This window comes from Gavia stellata, chromosome Z, assembly GCF_030936135.1.
Source record: "Gavia stellata isolate bGavSte3 chromosome Z, bGavSte3.hap2, whole genome shotgun sequence".
In the NCBI taxonomy this organism is placed as follows: domain Eukaryota; kingdom Metazoa; phylum Chordata; class Aves; order Gaviiformes; family Gaviidae; genus Gavia; species Gavia stellata.
In genome coordinates this window covers 43,128,157-43,144,077 of record NC_082637.1, presented here as the reverse complement: position 1 = coordinate 43,144,077, position 15,921 = coordinate 43,128,157, and the positions used below count along the sequence as shown (strand labels likewise).

At 37.5% G+C, this 15,921-nt stretch overlaps 1 protein-coding gene across 1 annotated transcript in view; it reads right to left on the bottom strand.

The window, feature by feature from the left end:
- Positions 1-5,036: 5,036 nt before the first annotated feature.
- Positions 5,037-15,921, bottom strand: part of CEP78 (centrosomal protein 78) — a 28,534-nt gene continuing 17,649 nt past the window's right edge. Inside the window, exons 14-17 of the mRNA XM_059833317.1 lie at positions 11,043-11,120; positions 9,104-9,270; positions 7,433-7,586; positions 5,037-5,877 (exon numbers count right to left, since the gene is read on the bottom strand). Coding sequence (XP_059689300.1) covers positions 5,353-5,877; positions 7,433-7,586; positions 9,104-9,270; positions 11,043-11,120 — 924 coding nt within the window. The 3' untranslated portion in view covers positions 5,037-5,352. The remainder of the gene's footprint in view (positions 5,878-7,432; positions 7,587-9,103; positions 9,271-11,042; positions 11,121-15,921) is intronic.

Genomic DNA, 15,921 nt, shown 5'->3' with positions numbered 1-15,921 from the left:
CGCTGTTTCCCTAAACAACACATTGCAGGCAAATTGCTATTTGGATTTCATAGAAAGGGAATAAAACCAGGAAAGCAGTGAAACTTCATTAATTTCACGGAATAGATAGCAGAGCTGGGACTTGCCTCGAGGTCTGCCAAATCCTAGGCTAATATCCCTCAATACTGAACCATTCTTCCCCCAGATACCTTGTTGTAAACTCATTGAAAACATAGAGTTAATACAATTAAACTGCTGTAACTGAAGGAAAGACTTTAGCTCATCCAATTTCTTCTAATCCTTTTGGTGAGAGACATACTGCCTTACCGTCAGTTTGCAGAAGTTATTTTAAAGGCAGTAGCAGTAAATCTGTTTTGACAAAACAAGCCGTTAAGTATGATTGAAAACAGATGGGCTTTACGGACTCCCATAATTTTCAAGTATCTTGGACAAGATTCGTGATTCTCATATGTAGCTGCATAAAGCACAGCTCTTGAAGGCCTTAGTCTGCCCAGTGTTACCAGTAATGCTGACCCCACTTTAGTCCTGTGTGTGTTCACCGAGTTCATCATCAACATTAATCATCTGTATACCAAATCTGCATTTTTTTCAGAAGTGAAGTTGTGGATGTCCATTATTTTGTGAATACTGAGATATATATAAAAGGTCATTTTCCATTGCAAATTATTTCACTGAAGAAAGACTTGAAGAGTGCTTGAATTTGTTCCTTTTTCTGTCAAGCCAGGTCATACCTAGAACGATAAAAAGAATTTACAGATTACAGCCCAGTCTGGTATTTAGTTAATAGATTTTCATCTTATGCAAGTTATTTTGTTTAAAAGACTGTAAACAGAGACAGTGGCTTTAGAGCAAAGATAACCTTCATTTCAATAATGGCTATAGCTTAAGAAAAACCCACCAAACTTGCTCTAAGACACCAGAACCCTCCTCAGTTCTAAAGAGATAATAGCAAACTTCACGGACATTACAAGCTGAGTACACGCTTTTCAAAATACCAAGGTATTTTTAAAGTATGTCTCAGACCACAACACCCAGAAGAACTACATTACTTCTAATTATTAAAATTAGTTCTAATTAAATAGAAGCCTCAACTGAAATGCTCAGTAACAACATAGATGTGACCACAATATAATTATTTTTACTAGAGTCTCAAATAGAAACAGGCTTAAGAGACATGGGCTCCTCATATGGGCTTTTCCCAATATTAAACCCAGAGTAGTTACGTCTGCTTGGAGAGGCAGCTTCGAACTCCAGCCTGTTGGGGTGAAGGTATCTTAGGTAGGAAGGGGTAGTGGAAGCGGTCAGAAACAGTTTAGGTTGGTGGTTCAGGTCAGGAAGCCTGGCCACGACTATGGGAAGCGCTTCGACATCCAAGCAGGATCAACCTTGAATCCTAACTATGTGGCACAAACCACGAGGTAAATTAAAACTTTGTAATTATAAGTGTAATTCAAACCTCTGGCAAAAAGAACTAGACCACAAAAATAGAAACGAGTCAAGCTGGTGCTGGTACCGGCTCAAAGAGTGTGGGGAGTAAATACCAGGTATTGTAGTTTTTTCAGTTCAGGCAAGTCCCATGCTGACCAGAGGGGTCAAAAATAGCAGCTCCCATGAGATCAGAGGACAACTGTGCAGAAAGCCTTGCCACCCAGAGCTTTAGAGAATCTATTTCACATTGTGCTTTGATGGGGAGTAAATAAAATTGATAAGGATGTATAAACGAGAAAGTTTCCTGGACACGGAATAGGCCATTTTTGCTACATGCAAGGGATTATTATGCTTTTACAATAGGAGAGAATGAAGAGGAATAGTAAAGGTTACATCAGAGTTTTGTCTCTATTGAATTGAGATTTTTCCTATTTTAATATTTTGCTATGAGCAATTATGATTTAATATTTTTGTTACATCAAAAACCATAAATTCATTATATCAATATTCATAGTCAGCCAACATAAAATACAAGTTTTCAAAGCCATGACTTCCAGGAATGCTCCTGGTTTCCAGCATTTGACAGAGAACCTGATCCTTCAACTGCCACAAATCCCCGCAGACAAATGTGGATTTGCGTAATTAACACAAAAGCATAGTGCACTGTATTTAGTATGATGCGTAACTGGAAAAACAAAACAAAAAAAAATACGAGAAAGTGTAATAGTTAAATAAAGTTTCAGAGTTTTCATTGAACTTTTGTAGGGTTCATCGTGACTTCATGTGCTGGACAGAAAAACCTTCATCAACTACTGCTGGAAAAGAATCAGCTCACTCGAGCAGAGCAAGTGCACACGAGTCCTCTGTCTGCTACAATAACAGACAAACTGACGTCATTATTAAAAGACAAATAACTCTGACTACATAGCAACCTGGCAGCTGTTTCAGGAGGCACCTGGGATGTCTGGTCCAGCAAACTAGTGAGACCAGCAAGTTTTGGTGGGACTTAAAACAAGGTGCAGGTAGTTCAGACAAGGGTTTTTCAGAGGTCTCACTCCAGATAATGCAATTATGAAGTGTGAAAAGTAATGCTTGGGAAGCCCAAATGAAGAGGGGAAAAATGCCTGAGTTTTGTAAGTAAACAATAATGGGTTCTCTAGCAAATAGCTGGCCTATTGATTTCAGGCTTTTATGTCAAACAAGAACACAGGCAAATAAATATGTAAAACATTAACTAATAGCAAGAGGTTGAAATAATTTATATCCAAACTCAGGGTAAAACAGTTTCATAGTAATTTAAAATGTATGTGTATATACAATTTTTTTCCTTTTTATTAATTTATTCTTAAATGTATATACAAAAATTTTGTTTATATATACAAAATATTTTTTGGAAATGCATTTTTAAATAGTTAGTAAAAACCTTGAAATATTCATGATAGCCTTAAAAAATACTTCTCCCTCAGATAACTTACATCCATTATCTCTACTGACTTCAGATCCAACTTTCAACTATATATAAATATGCACTCCAGATTCTTACAGTAAGAATGCTACACAACAGCACCAGTGACGAGATGGAGAATGCTTCATGTTTTTGATTTAAACAAAAAAAGGGTGGAATACTAATCCCACTGAAAAAAAATATGGCCACCTAAGTTATATATTGCTTGCTCAATTTTGCATTAAATGATGATTTTTAACATAATTCATACTTTTAAAGCAAATAGTAGTAGAATTTAACATAAAAGGTATTTATGCCACCTGCTTATAGCCATACCTGCTTATAGGCATACAATACATAAACTGTTTTAAGTCCTTTATACTATTTTTTAAGGACAAATAGCAGATTTGTAATTCTTAATCTCACAAATCTGAACACTTTTGAATTTGTAATTTTATCCACCATTTCACAGTGATTAGCTTTAGAGTTTTAGTTTTAAAAAGGGAACACATAGCATTTTAATGCTGAAGAAACCGATTACATGTCATTGTTCAATCAAATCAAAATCACAAGCAAAGATTCATGACTGAAGCAACAGACCTCAAATGTTTGGGAGAATATCTAAAAAATTGCATAGATTAATATATTACCTGCTGTTATTCTGAAGTGACAAGGTCTGTATAAATAATGTACTTTCATTGTGCAATTACTTGTGCAATATTGCAATAGCTAAGGCAATCTCATACTATTTGCTCAGTAAAAAAATTCCCTTTGAGGATTCATGAGTTTCTTCATAATTGTCAAGCAATTGTAGTCAGGAATTTCTACAGATCATCTGTGTTCCACAACTCTCATGACAGAATAAAAAGAAAGCTACATAGTACTTTTTTTCCCCCCCAGTTCAGCCCAAATCATCTTGCCTAACTCCTGCATGTGAAAAATACCTCCTGTTGCTCCATCACCCTCTGCCCCCTTCACTCTGCAAATGGAATACATGTTGCCAAGAAGAAAAAAGTCCGTATCAAACAGGTTAAAATATTATCATCATACAAAATCTCACCTAACATTGTAAATAGTGAGATAAAGGCAAACTATTTAAATTTGATGTTTTTAAAAAAGACAGCTTTTCATGACCACTGCACAATGTGATGAGTTTTCAACATTTGAACTTCTCGTAAAGGTAAGTGTTGTATGTCAGATTCTACTACACAATCTCCCAGAGTTCACTACTGCAATTTTAGAAATTTCTTTTAAATCAGGACTGACACAAGCACGTGCATGTGAAAAAGTCATAGAAGGAAGTTATTTTAAGGAAATAAAATTGACTGGTTCATTCAAAAGCAAAATTCACTCCCATTGTTGAACCAAATTATCTAGGTTTAAATCCTAAACTAAAACAGTTTAGGTTGTTTCATTCTTCCCAATGCAAATTTTATGTTGCTTAAAAACACCTTTCCTAAAATTTAACTGTTCTAACATCTTTCTCATCTCTACAACCCTTGCTAGTAAGTTTAATTTTACAGAACTCCCATTTATATACAAAACAGTACTTAGTGAAGGAAACTAATAATTATGTGATTATTATATTAGGCTCTTGACTGATTGCCTTCTCATGGCAGTCAGGCAAGCGTACAAATACAAAGAAAGATACTGCTTCATTTTTCACGGCCATACTGAAGTGCATTTTCTTATTATTTCTGGTGCAAACCAATATGATTTTTCCCACATTAGGCAAATCAAAATCTATGTTATTCCATGCCATAGTTCAGAAGCTGCAAATCAGTTGCCTGTGCAAAAGGACAGGAAAAAGCTGCTGGTGGGCAAACCCCAGGCATTTTAAAACAAAAATACTCTTTTAGCTTATGTTCTCACATTTCTCTAAGTCCTGAGAGCAACCTAATTGAGTTGGACCAGACATCCCCTAGAGGTCCCTTCCAACGTCCTTCTATGATCTGCAGTCATAGCAATAAGGAAGAATGGTTGTATTTAAGTATTTCTTTTAGAGATGTTTCGGGGCTCGTTTTCAAATCTGAAACTGCCACTACCTTTGGGAATGTCATACCCACACACTGTTAGGCATGAAATGATGTTTGCCCTAAAACCATTTTTTCCACTTCCATTGCAATATACTGGAAATGAATGAAAAGCAAAATTTGTACTCAAATTAATTTTATTAGCTCAAAACAGTTTACACTCTATAACGAGATCTGCGATACACAATAAAATCCATACGCCAGGAATCCTTTTTATGTAGTACAAACTGAAGGGTACCGTTCTACCAGTGCATCACGTTTCCAAAAATAAAAATCTAGTGAAAAGTGATGCAAACGTGAAACAGGAATACTAAACAGCAAGCAATGCTTTAAAAGTTCACGAAGTCTACATTACTTTACAAAAAACTCACAAACTATACTGAGGCATCCAAATTTTTTTTTAAATTTTGCAAGTGTAAAGAACAGTTGAAACATTTTAGAACCATTTCAAAAGCTGGTTACACTTTGGATACTTTCTTGTATTTCAGAGCCAGATCCTACAGTATCAGTTCCAGAGTGGTTTATTGTCTGCAGTCTGCTTTGGTCTCCTCTTGCTCCATCATTTGGAATTGCTGTTTCATTTGCTCTAGGGATGTATTTCTTTGAGGAACAAGTTTTGCTTTTTTCACCAGAAGCACCACTGGATATTCTGCTACCATTACTTTTAATAGGTACACTGGAATCAGAAAATGAATGCAAACCAGTAACCAACTGCCTTGCTGAGTGTTGTCCTTTGCTGTGTTCATTTTGTTTGACTCTCCTCTCAGAGAATGTTGGAGTACTATTTTGAGGCTTATCCTCTTTATTTTGGTTAATTGCTTGAGCTTCATTTTCCTTCCGTGAGCCTCGCTGGTACTGTTGCCCAGCAGTCTGAAGTTCTTGTATCTCTCTAAGAGCAGAGAAGGTGTTATTCACAACCACCTGGGATTGAAACGTGCCAGGAAGAGAAACTTGGATGTCCCCAGCTCTGTTCTGAAATAAAGAGATTCCAATGAAGATACTGATGCAACTGGAGAAAAAAAATCCAGTATTGCAATTGCCATATACTAAAATCTGCATAGCAAAATAAAGTCTTTACATAATATAAAAAAGATTCAGAGATAATAGCAATCACACACAACCTTTACTACCTTTCAGAGCAAGCAAGTTTCCAAAGATTGCTAGGCTGGTAACGACAGAGTGTGTGTATTACAGCTTCACATCTAGTTTGAACTTTATACTACAGAAATGTGTTAGTTACACTGAAGCAGCCAAAGCCTAATGATGTCTATCATTCCGAAATACCTGCAATTCATTACATTTGCTCACAGTTCACACTAGTGTGATCCCAATAGTCTATCCCACAATACCTAGCTGCAACAAGAACCCAAACTAACCAATACTAGGAGACAAGTACGAGAATAGTGTGTTAGGTGAAGCTTTTTGTCATGATCCTTTGCCATGTGTACTTAAAAACCACTTTCAGCTCAGGCTTCTAAATGTAGATGAATTAGAAAAACAATGATTCAAACAAACTGCATGAGCAAGTTAATGTCTCAGTGCAGAAGAGGCCATCAGCTAAAAACATGGCAGCAAGCCAAACTGTAACAGATGTCAAAGAACCTGTAGTGAAAATTACTCTATTACTCCAAATAAATTTAGCAGATTCAAACTGCAAAACGGGAAATTGCTCTGCATACCATTAAAAAAAAACAACACTTTTTTACCATCATGTTTTAGAAGCTTATGATGTTCTTGAGGAATTTGGAACACTTAATAGGGAAGACATTGGGTGTAAGAAACATACTGGAATGCAGAATGATTCTTAGCATGACAGTTTTATCCAACTTGGACAAGGTTGTAGGCTGCCAGTATCTTAATTTTTAATTGTCTTAAAAAGTAAAGCCTGGTCTTTTTTTTTTGTTGTTTTGGGGTTTTTTTTTTGGTTAAGGGAACTTTAGTACCTCCCTTGAAAAATCCAGGTGGTTTTCTAATTATTGACATCAGAGTAGAAACTAAAACCTTGTGTTAATATTGCAAATTTGTAGTTGCCTGAAATTTATGGCATGGCCCACGTAGAAATCTAACAGGACTGGATACATACACTGCAATAACTTAAAAAAATACCTGCTTTTCAACAGGCATATTGTACTACCCTCTATTATCAGGCTAAGTTTTTTAAAACCACTATACATCATTATGAAATGTTTCTAAAAAACCTAGCTGTGGTATTTTCCATTTTTAATGGATGCATACCACTATTGGAACTTCATATTTCAGAATAAGAAACAACATAATTACCACCAATGCTTTCTTTAGAACACCACAACATACTATGGTTTCTGTTCCAAATGTTAATCACTTAAAAAGCTTACATTAATAATTGAATTATTATGATCTGTATAAAAACAGCCACAGCAAAAGATTGCAATAATAATTTCACAGATCATTTAGTAATCATTACTTTCAGTCAGAGGGGGATAACAGCTGAAAAGTACATTAAATAGCATCAAGTACATTGCCACTAGCATTTCCTCTATAGACTTACTTTGCTATTCTGGGTATGTTCTTGTCTTTCTTCTTCAAAAGACTTCTCCTTTAGCATGTTAGCAGGCTTACTGAGAGTAGAATTCATTTGTGGATGCCCCAAAAGACCAAAATCGGACTGGTCTATCCCAGCTAATACAGCAAGTTGTCCAAGTCTGTAAAATAAAGTTTAATAGAAAATGACACAAAAAAATTCTTACCCTATGAGAGATCTAAATGTTCAAAACCGGAAGAAACACAATCTGTTTAAAGCTTTGAAGATAGTTCTTCCATTATTTTCTGAGAAGCCCAAAATAGCTTAATAAAGATGAAAACAAGTAGCTAAAGCTATTTTCCTCTTTGCACAAATTAGCCTGCATGTTCAAAACTGTCAGTCTTCACTCAGTGTTATGAGGCTAAAAATTAAGTTCTCCCAGTTAGCATTGATCTCAGAGCAGGATGCTGCCAAGCAGATTCCCTGTCAGGCAGAACAAAGATTAAAACTCTATCATTCAAGCAGAAGATTGGGGCACATCTCCCAAACTAGCATGATTTCTAACAGCCAAATCCAATTACATGCTTCACAAATACAGTTATGTTGTTTCACCTGACAGCTTACAAGTTGGCCAAACCTACCACTTGGGTGTTTTAAGCCTCAAGAAGAAGTGGGAAGTTGCAGCCGTGAATTGATAGCACAGTATTAAACAAAAGCTTATTAAGAAGAGCAGTCTTTATGATTGGGATTCTGTAACTTTCAGAGCAGCTCGCTATTATCGTGAATAATGTGAGACCCATCTGAAAAATTTATTTTTTATGTAGTGCGAGAGCATTTTTTCCTTCCTCCAAAGTTTGAAATTCAGTCTTAAAAGTAATGGCAACTCTACCAATTGATTGGCACAAAATTAGAACACAGCACCAGGGTGAACTTTACATTAAGTTACATATTACAGTTTGGAGGTGGATGGAAGCAGGAGGCAGGGAGGGCAAATAAAATCTTTTGTGGTCTTCTCCCAACATGCAGAGTAGACTACAATGTATCTTCATGTAATTCTTTCATTCTCCTGGACAAGATTGCCATGCGTGGCTACATAAGCTTTACAAAACAGGTCTGAGAACTTAAGATGAAACTCTTTGACAAATGGAAAGGATGAACCATCCTCTGAGAAACTGCAGGTACAGTGGTAGAGCCTTAAGACAAACTTTCATCAATACTCTCTAAAATATTTCAAGTAATAATAAATAATCCAGAATTTAAGTACAGAGGCCAGATTCATGCATCTAGATTTCTGTACTTCAACTAGTAAAAGGGGGCCCAAGGCAACATAACACTGTCTGAAGCCAGTTCAACTGCCTTTTGAGCCTTTCATATTATGGAAATGCTAACAGCCACAGGTGATGCAATAAAGACTTGGAAACATGCTTTAATAGAAGCTTTCTTCTCTTTTGGAATGGGCTTCTTGAAAGCCTTTCCCAATGACTGAATCATGAATTCAGCCTGACAGTGCTTGGATCATGTTTTTTGCACTGAGAAAAGACTAAGCAGTAAGTGCATACAGTTAATTTTTCTCCCTTTGCTCTTTGAGAGTACAGTCCTAGAGATCTGGGGGGAGGAGGCACCATACTTCATTGGGAGGATAATTTTGAAGAAAGATCTCAGCAGAAACAGTAAGACTTAAGTAAAGTGGCAACCTACCCAGCATCTTTAAGGAGGTCTAAAAAAGCATGGAACTTTTGGAAAGAGTTCTCAATGCTGCCTAGAACACCTTCATCTTCCAAAATCATGTTGGTTACTGACTGTGCATGAAGAACCTCAGATAGGGAGATATTTAGATTCCTTAATCTTGCATTTTCAATTTCCAGCTATGGAGAGGGGGGGGGGGGGGGGGGGGGGAAGAGAAAAAGGTAATTTGTATCGTCAGTTTAAAAAAAACAACCCAACAAACCAATCCCACCTTTGCAAGCCTGTAGAGCAGTATCACAAAGAAAATACCCAAAGTAACTCACGTAAGTGATATAGAGCTTCCTGTACCAGAAAGATTCAGGGCACTGTTACACTGTGCAGGTTTGTTTATCCACAGCTCCAACTCCATGCTACCATAGTGAAATTGCTGCAGGCAGACAAAACTGCTGGCTCAGCACTGTCTTCAGTATGTATAGAATGTTGCAGAGCAAGTGCTAGCAAAAAAATTAGCTTTCATATCATGTTATTTTGCATGTATGACATGACACATTAACACCAAAGAATTTATTTTACTAATAAAAAACCTTAATGAAGGCCAATGCTCTCCTTGTATTCACTCCTCTTATCAAAGGGAATGCATAAAACTCCATCTCTTCCCTGCACTGTGCATCCTAAAATTGAAAGTTTAAGATGATCTGATTTTTCTTCACATTAAACATTAATCAAATCAATGACAAAAGTTGAATGATAACTGTAGGATATACAGGGTTTTGTGTTTGGGGGAAACATTAACTCAGACACTCATTTAAGATCACAGCTATGCAATCGCTGCTACCACAGGCTTTCCTTCTTTAATCTTTCATGAAAGAAGGACAAAAAATTACAGATCTGCATAGTGCACTGTAGCTGTTAAACTAGCATAAAAATGAACAATTGTAGAGATTACTGCTACTTAGTTTATCCCTTCTCCTAAGACAAGGTGCTAGGTCCAAGCAGTCTAGCATGACAGAGAAAGATTTGTCGCAGTGGGTATTTAGCCTAAAAAGCATTTAAGTATTCAAAAAACAGATATCCAGCAGAGCCCACTGGTGCACTTCACATTACAGGAGGATGGGGATAGCCGCACCAGAGGATGAACCTTGTAGAGTGCAGAGTCCTTTGTGGATATCTGCTCCCTGTACTGTGGGACACCACTTGTTGCTCAAGTTCCAAAGGGTACCACCCCTTTCATTCCACTCTAGATCACATTTAAGAACCAAATCCATTCATTTACAGTATCTTACACTCAACTCTATTACAAGATATTCTGCTTATTGATGCAAAAGGGTCTTTTTAGGTCAACAGCAATGGACGGAGGGGAAATAGACCTCACAATTTAACTGTGACAAATTGTTAGTTTGGTTCTGTCATAATGTGAAACTGCGCTTCGCAACTACTGACGGCTATGGCCAACATGCTATGCAGAAAACCGTCTGACATTTTTACGGCCTGCAGAAACAAAACTTAAAAATCAAAGGGACAGAATAAGCCAAATTAAACAACATTTGCAACAAACAGCTTTTCAGCGCAAGTCGTGATAAAGAAGGTGGGAGACCTCAAAAAACTATACATCTGCTGCAAACTGCAAACAGATTTAATCACTTTCTCAAGAAAAACAAACATCAGGATGCCCCAGATCATAAGTAATAGCCCAAATGAATGAAACACATTGAAAGAGTAGCTTGACCCAGAGTTCAAGGCTCTGGAATAGGATCAGGAGGACAAACACACATTACTAAATGCAGATTTCATCACTGCCCTTAGGCTAGTAAATGATCCATGTGACTTTGAACTGAAACTCTGGAAGCTATCATATTAGAGGTCATTGATAATTACTCCAAATTAAGCAAGTGGATAGTTTGATTGGTGTCTCCTTTTAAAGTAAAGATGATTAACAGTTAAGTATCATTACCTCCATTATCTGTTCCTCAGCCTTTACTCTGGCTCTTTGTTCTTCCTTTAATTTTTCCATGCATTCTTCCAGCTCCAACTATCATAACACAGATAAACTATCATGAAATTTATCTCAAAATGTCACATCAACATGCAATATTATACAAAAACTCAACATGTCCAATTAACAGCTAGCACACGGCATTCCAAGCAATAACATATCTTCTACAAAAATACATGACAGAGGTCTACCAGTACAAAACACTAGGATGCAAAAAATTAACACAGGAAAGGGGAAATAAGTGTGATTCACTTAGCAGATTTGCAATATAGCAATAGATAACACGAGGTTATAGCACAAGTTTCTTGGACCTATGACATTACCATCAGGAACGTATGTTCTTCTCTACTTCCTCTTCTTGCTCTTGGCCTTGTCAAACATCATTTTTAACTAAATATGTCTACCTCATCAAAAGCTCAAATTGGGCTCTGAAAAAAATCCTTAGTAGCCATACATAGATTTTCAGAGTGTATTTTTCATCCAGGATTTTATTCCTTATTACAGCAGTAGAAATACAAAATTCTGAACTGTAAGAACTGTACTCTTTCCAAGTGGTTTCACTCAGTTCTTCAGAGAAAAAGTAAGTTTTTCACAATCCCGAGCTGTTTGAGTGAGTTAAGCAGCTTAGTGTTGAATTAAGAACAATAAAACCAAACCCAAACATCTAACAAATATATTCTAATCTTATTCAGGAGATGCCTACACTGGTATTTTAACTTCTAGTTCTAAGTAGTGAATCTCTCATTTTCAGTGAACAGTAGACAGGATTTTATAAGCAATCACCACGTTTTCTCATATCATAGCAGAGCATTATCATCTTTAATTACAGCATCTGAAGTGGAAGAACAAATAGGAATTTTTGTTCTTGCATGCCTTAACACAGTCTTCTGGTTCCAAAGGTGAAAACTTAAAATTATCAAGCTGCTTTATCTTTCAGAGGGTAATGTATATGAAATAACAATATACAAAGCTTCTTCATGTCTCTATACACCTTGTATACAGGCACATACACGTAATATAGGACACCTTATCAATCAGTTCTACAGAGGAGCAAAGATCCAAATAGTACTAAAATCCTTTGTTTACTATCAAAAGCTTATTCAAGAGCATACCACTGCACTTCATACAAGCAACCAACTGAGAAGACTGATGTGCAACAGAATACATAGTAAAAATAATCCCTCTACAAATGCAAAGAGGTCCTCACAGGTCTTGTAGGATGCGAGGGACTTTTGCATCTGATTCAAAGATGCCGGTTCTAAAATATTCTAGATATAGCCCTCCCAGTGTCAACCACTGAGAGTGAAGATTATGGGTCCCTACACTAGCATCAACCAAGCTAACCCCGGAACTAGAAAGCTAGTCATATCTTTATCATCTGAACACAGGAGAAAGACTCTCAGAGGTCAGAAGGTATAGGAAAACCACATTTCAAAGACAGTATTTGGGAAGAGATTTAACAGCATCTAACTGCCATGCTGTAACAAAACCACCTCCAGACATGGGGGGTGGTGGAAATCTCTAAGGAGAACCTTCAACAAATACTACAATCTTCCTGCAATCTACCTCAGAACGTGTGGAAATAACAGGAGCTAGAAATCCTTTTATAGATACATAAGCACAGCACAGAGAGTAGAGACCATTCACAACTTGACATGTAAACTGGAATCCTGTAACCTGGCTTTGAAGATCAGTCCAGGTACCACAGACTTGAAACAGTTCCATTTATAGTATGGGTGGGTGTATGTATGTATGTATGTATTTTAAAGTTTCTATGGTGTAGGTTTTTTTGGCAAGCAACTCTACTTTAGAAACCTTAGTTCTACAGTACTTCTGTTGTGGACCGATTTTAGTCAATTCTAAAGGTGACAGCACTGACCTTTTTCTTCAAATTGCTGGTTTGTATTTTCAAAGGGCAAAGGCTTAGAAAATAGTTAAATTATCAAGATTTTTTTAAACAGAAATTTGGAGGTTTTGTAGTTTTGTTTAAACTTGATTTATCACACTGTAGATGTACACAATATTTGATGGTTATGGGCTGACTTCACAAAAAAATTGACAAACACTGCAGCTACATCTCATAAGCAGTATCAGAAGACTACATTTAAAGGAAGATGTCTTGCACCTGTGCAAACATATTTGTCACCGTTAAATTACATGTACTCTTTCTTTGATTTGCTTTAGAGAAATTTACTAGCTTACACAATCCTCTAGTCTTTGTGCAGAAAAAAATTAACATACATCAGAGAGAGCTAAATGTACATCCAAGCTACAAGACTGACCCTTCTAGTAGTGTAGTCCAGAAAGACAGCACTGTCAGCCTTTAAAATGAAATTGAATGGCAAATATATCTGTAGCCCTCAGAATTACTGTATGTAATATGACTACTCAACACAAGACAGAAGTATAAAACTGAAGTTTAAAAGCTAAAAAATAAAAAAACTTTAGTAACTAATTAGCCATGTTTTTCTACTTACTTACATTGTTGTCCTATTTTTAAAAAAGAGTTACAGTGCAATCTCTACTTCTACGTAGTTCACATAGTATTAATGTGTAGAAAGAGTTACCCTGCTAACTATATTAAGGGTAAAGTTCACCATTTATATCCTTAGTTAAAATTTCAAAATCTGGGAGTTTCCTCAACTACATTCTTCACCAGAGGCAATTCTGACATTTCAGATTCCCTCTAGTGGAAGGAAAGAATATTTATCAGTTCTTATTTTTCATTTAAGCAGAAATTAAGCTTTTCGTTAGGCAAGGGATTTTTTTTAAAAAAATGAAAACACAACTAATACTGTTTCACTAAGTAGTATGCTTAAAGCCCCTCTGTGAGCAGAAGGATGCAGAGAAGTTCTCAAGGACTTCCATACTAAAGTGAAAGTCTAGTCATTTAGTCACATCAAGGGATGTTTGGAGAGCTTTTTTGGCACAGTGGCAGTTTAAGGAGTTCCTACCTCTTACTGTCTATTCCCACTCTGCAATCCCATCATTGTCCTAGCACAGGTGGTTGTCCCACTTTACTGAAAGGCTGTGCCGAGGCCTGCTACAGCCAAATACACTGGATTACTTTTCAACTAGATCAATTCCTCAAGTCAGCTCCCCACCCAAGCAGCTCTGCAGTAAGAACTATTTAGTGACAGTACCTAAGCCCAATTAATGCAGATAAAAAGGGTCCTCCACTTCCCCTCTCACATTATCAGCCATAGACTTCTGCCACTTACTGTGCTCCCCTTCTGGAATGCACCCAATCACATAAGCCAGTGTGAGTCATTAAGATGGCTGAAAACCAACCAAAAAAAATATTATAGAATGGTTGAGGTTGCAAGGGACCTCTGGAGGTCACCTGGTACAACCCCCTGCTCAAGTAGGGCCACCTACAACAAGCTGCACAGGACTGTGTCTAGATGTTTTTTTACATCCCTAAGGATGGAGACACCACAACCTCTCTGGGCAACCTGTGCCAGTGCTCAGTCACCCTCACAGGGAAAAAGTGTTTCTTGATGTTCAGGAGGAACATCCTGTGTTTCAGTTTGTGCCCATTGCCTCTTGTCCTGTCACTGGGCACCACTTGAAAGAACCTGGCTCTGTCCTCTTTGTTGCACACTCCCTTCACGTATTTGTATATATTATAATGATCCCTCCTGAGCCTTCTCTTGTCCATGCTGAACACTCCCAGCTCTCTCAGCCTTTCCTCATAGGAGAGATACTCCAGTCCCTTAACCATCCTTGTGGCTCTTCATTGGACTCTATCCAGTATGCCCATGTCTCTCTTGTACTGGGGAGCCCAGAACTGGACACAGTACTCCAGGTGTGGCCTCACCAGCGCTGAATACAGGGGAAGGATCATCTCCCTCAGCCTGCTGGTAACATTCCTCCTAATGTAGTTAGGAATGCCATTCACCTTCTTTGCCGCAAGGGCACACTGCTGACTTGTGTTCAACTTGGTGTCCACCATGACCCACCCAGGGACTTTTCTGCAATGCTGCTTTCCAGATGGTCTACCCTCAGCATGTACTGGTGCATGGGGTTGTTTTTCTCCAGGTGCAGGACTTTGCACTTCTCCTTGTTGACCTACATGAGTTTTCTCCACATCAGCAAGTTGAATCAACTTGCCTTATAATCAGGTAAACAGGAAAAAAGACACAGGAGAGAAAAAGACTGAAGTAAGAAATGGAAAAGCACTAAGGGACAGAGGGGAAATAGACCTCACATTTCAATGGTAACAAGTTGTTAGTTGGGTTCTGCCATAACGTGAAACTGTGCTTTGCATCCATGTACTGAAAAGGACGGGTGAGGCACAGAAACAGTGTGAGACTGCTTAAGCAGTGCTGTCAGATACGCAACCATGGCATAAAGTTATTTTGGTTTTCAAATTCAGAAAAATCAGGAAAACCCCGACCTTTACAGGCACAGGAAATTTATAACCAATTTTGGGGTAGGTTCCTAAAATTTGTAGTTTTACCTCCAAGGAGCTCAAATTAATCACAAATTATGCCTTCCTTACAGTTGCTCTATACGCAATACTACAAGTAACACTAACAACACAAGTCAATAATGACAACCCTTCCTCAAAGCACAAAACACTGTCTGCCTCTGCAGTGTGTCCTGGAAGTAATATTCCTCCCTCTCCAAACACCAAGAATAAATACATCAAGTGTTTCCTGAAAGCACCATATTTGCTGCATAGAGGTTTTTGGCACAATACGCATGTGACATGGAATTCCATGATTCCAGACACAATGCTCTTGATGAGAGTGTTGAAGCCACTACACAGCACGTCAACACACTGCACACAAACAGTAATATGAAATCATCTACAAAGAAGAAAGCCACTACA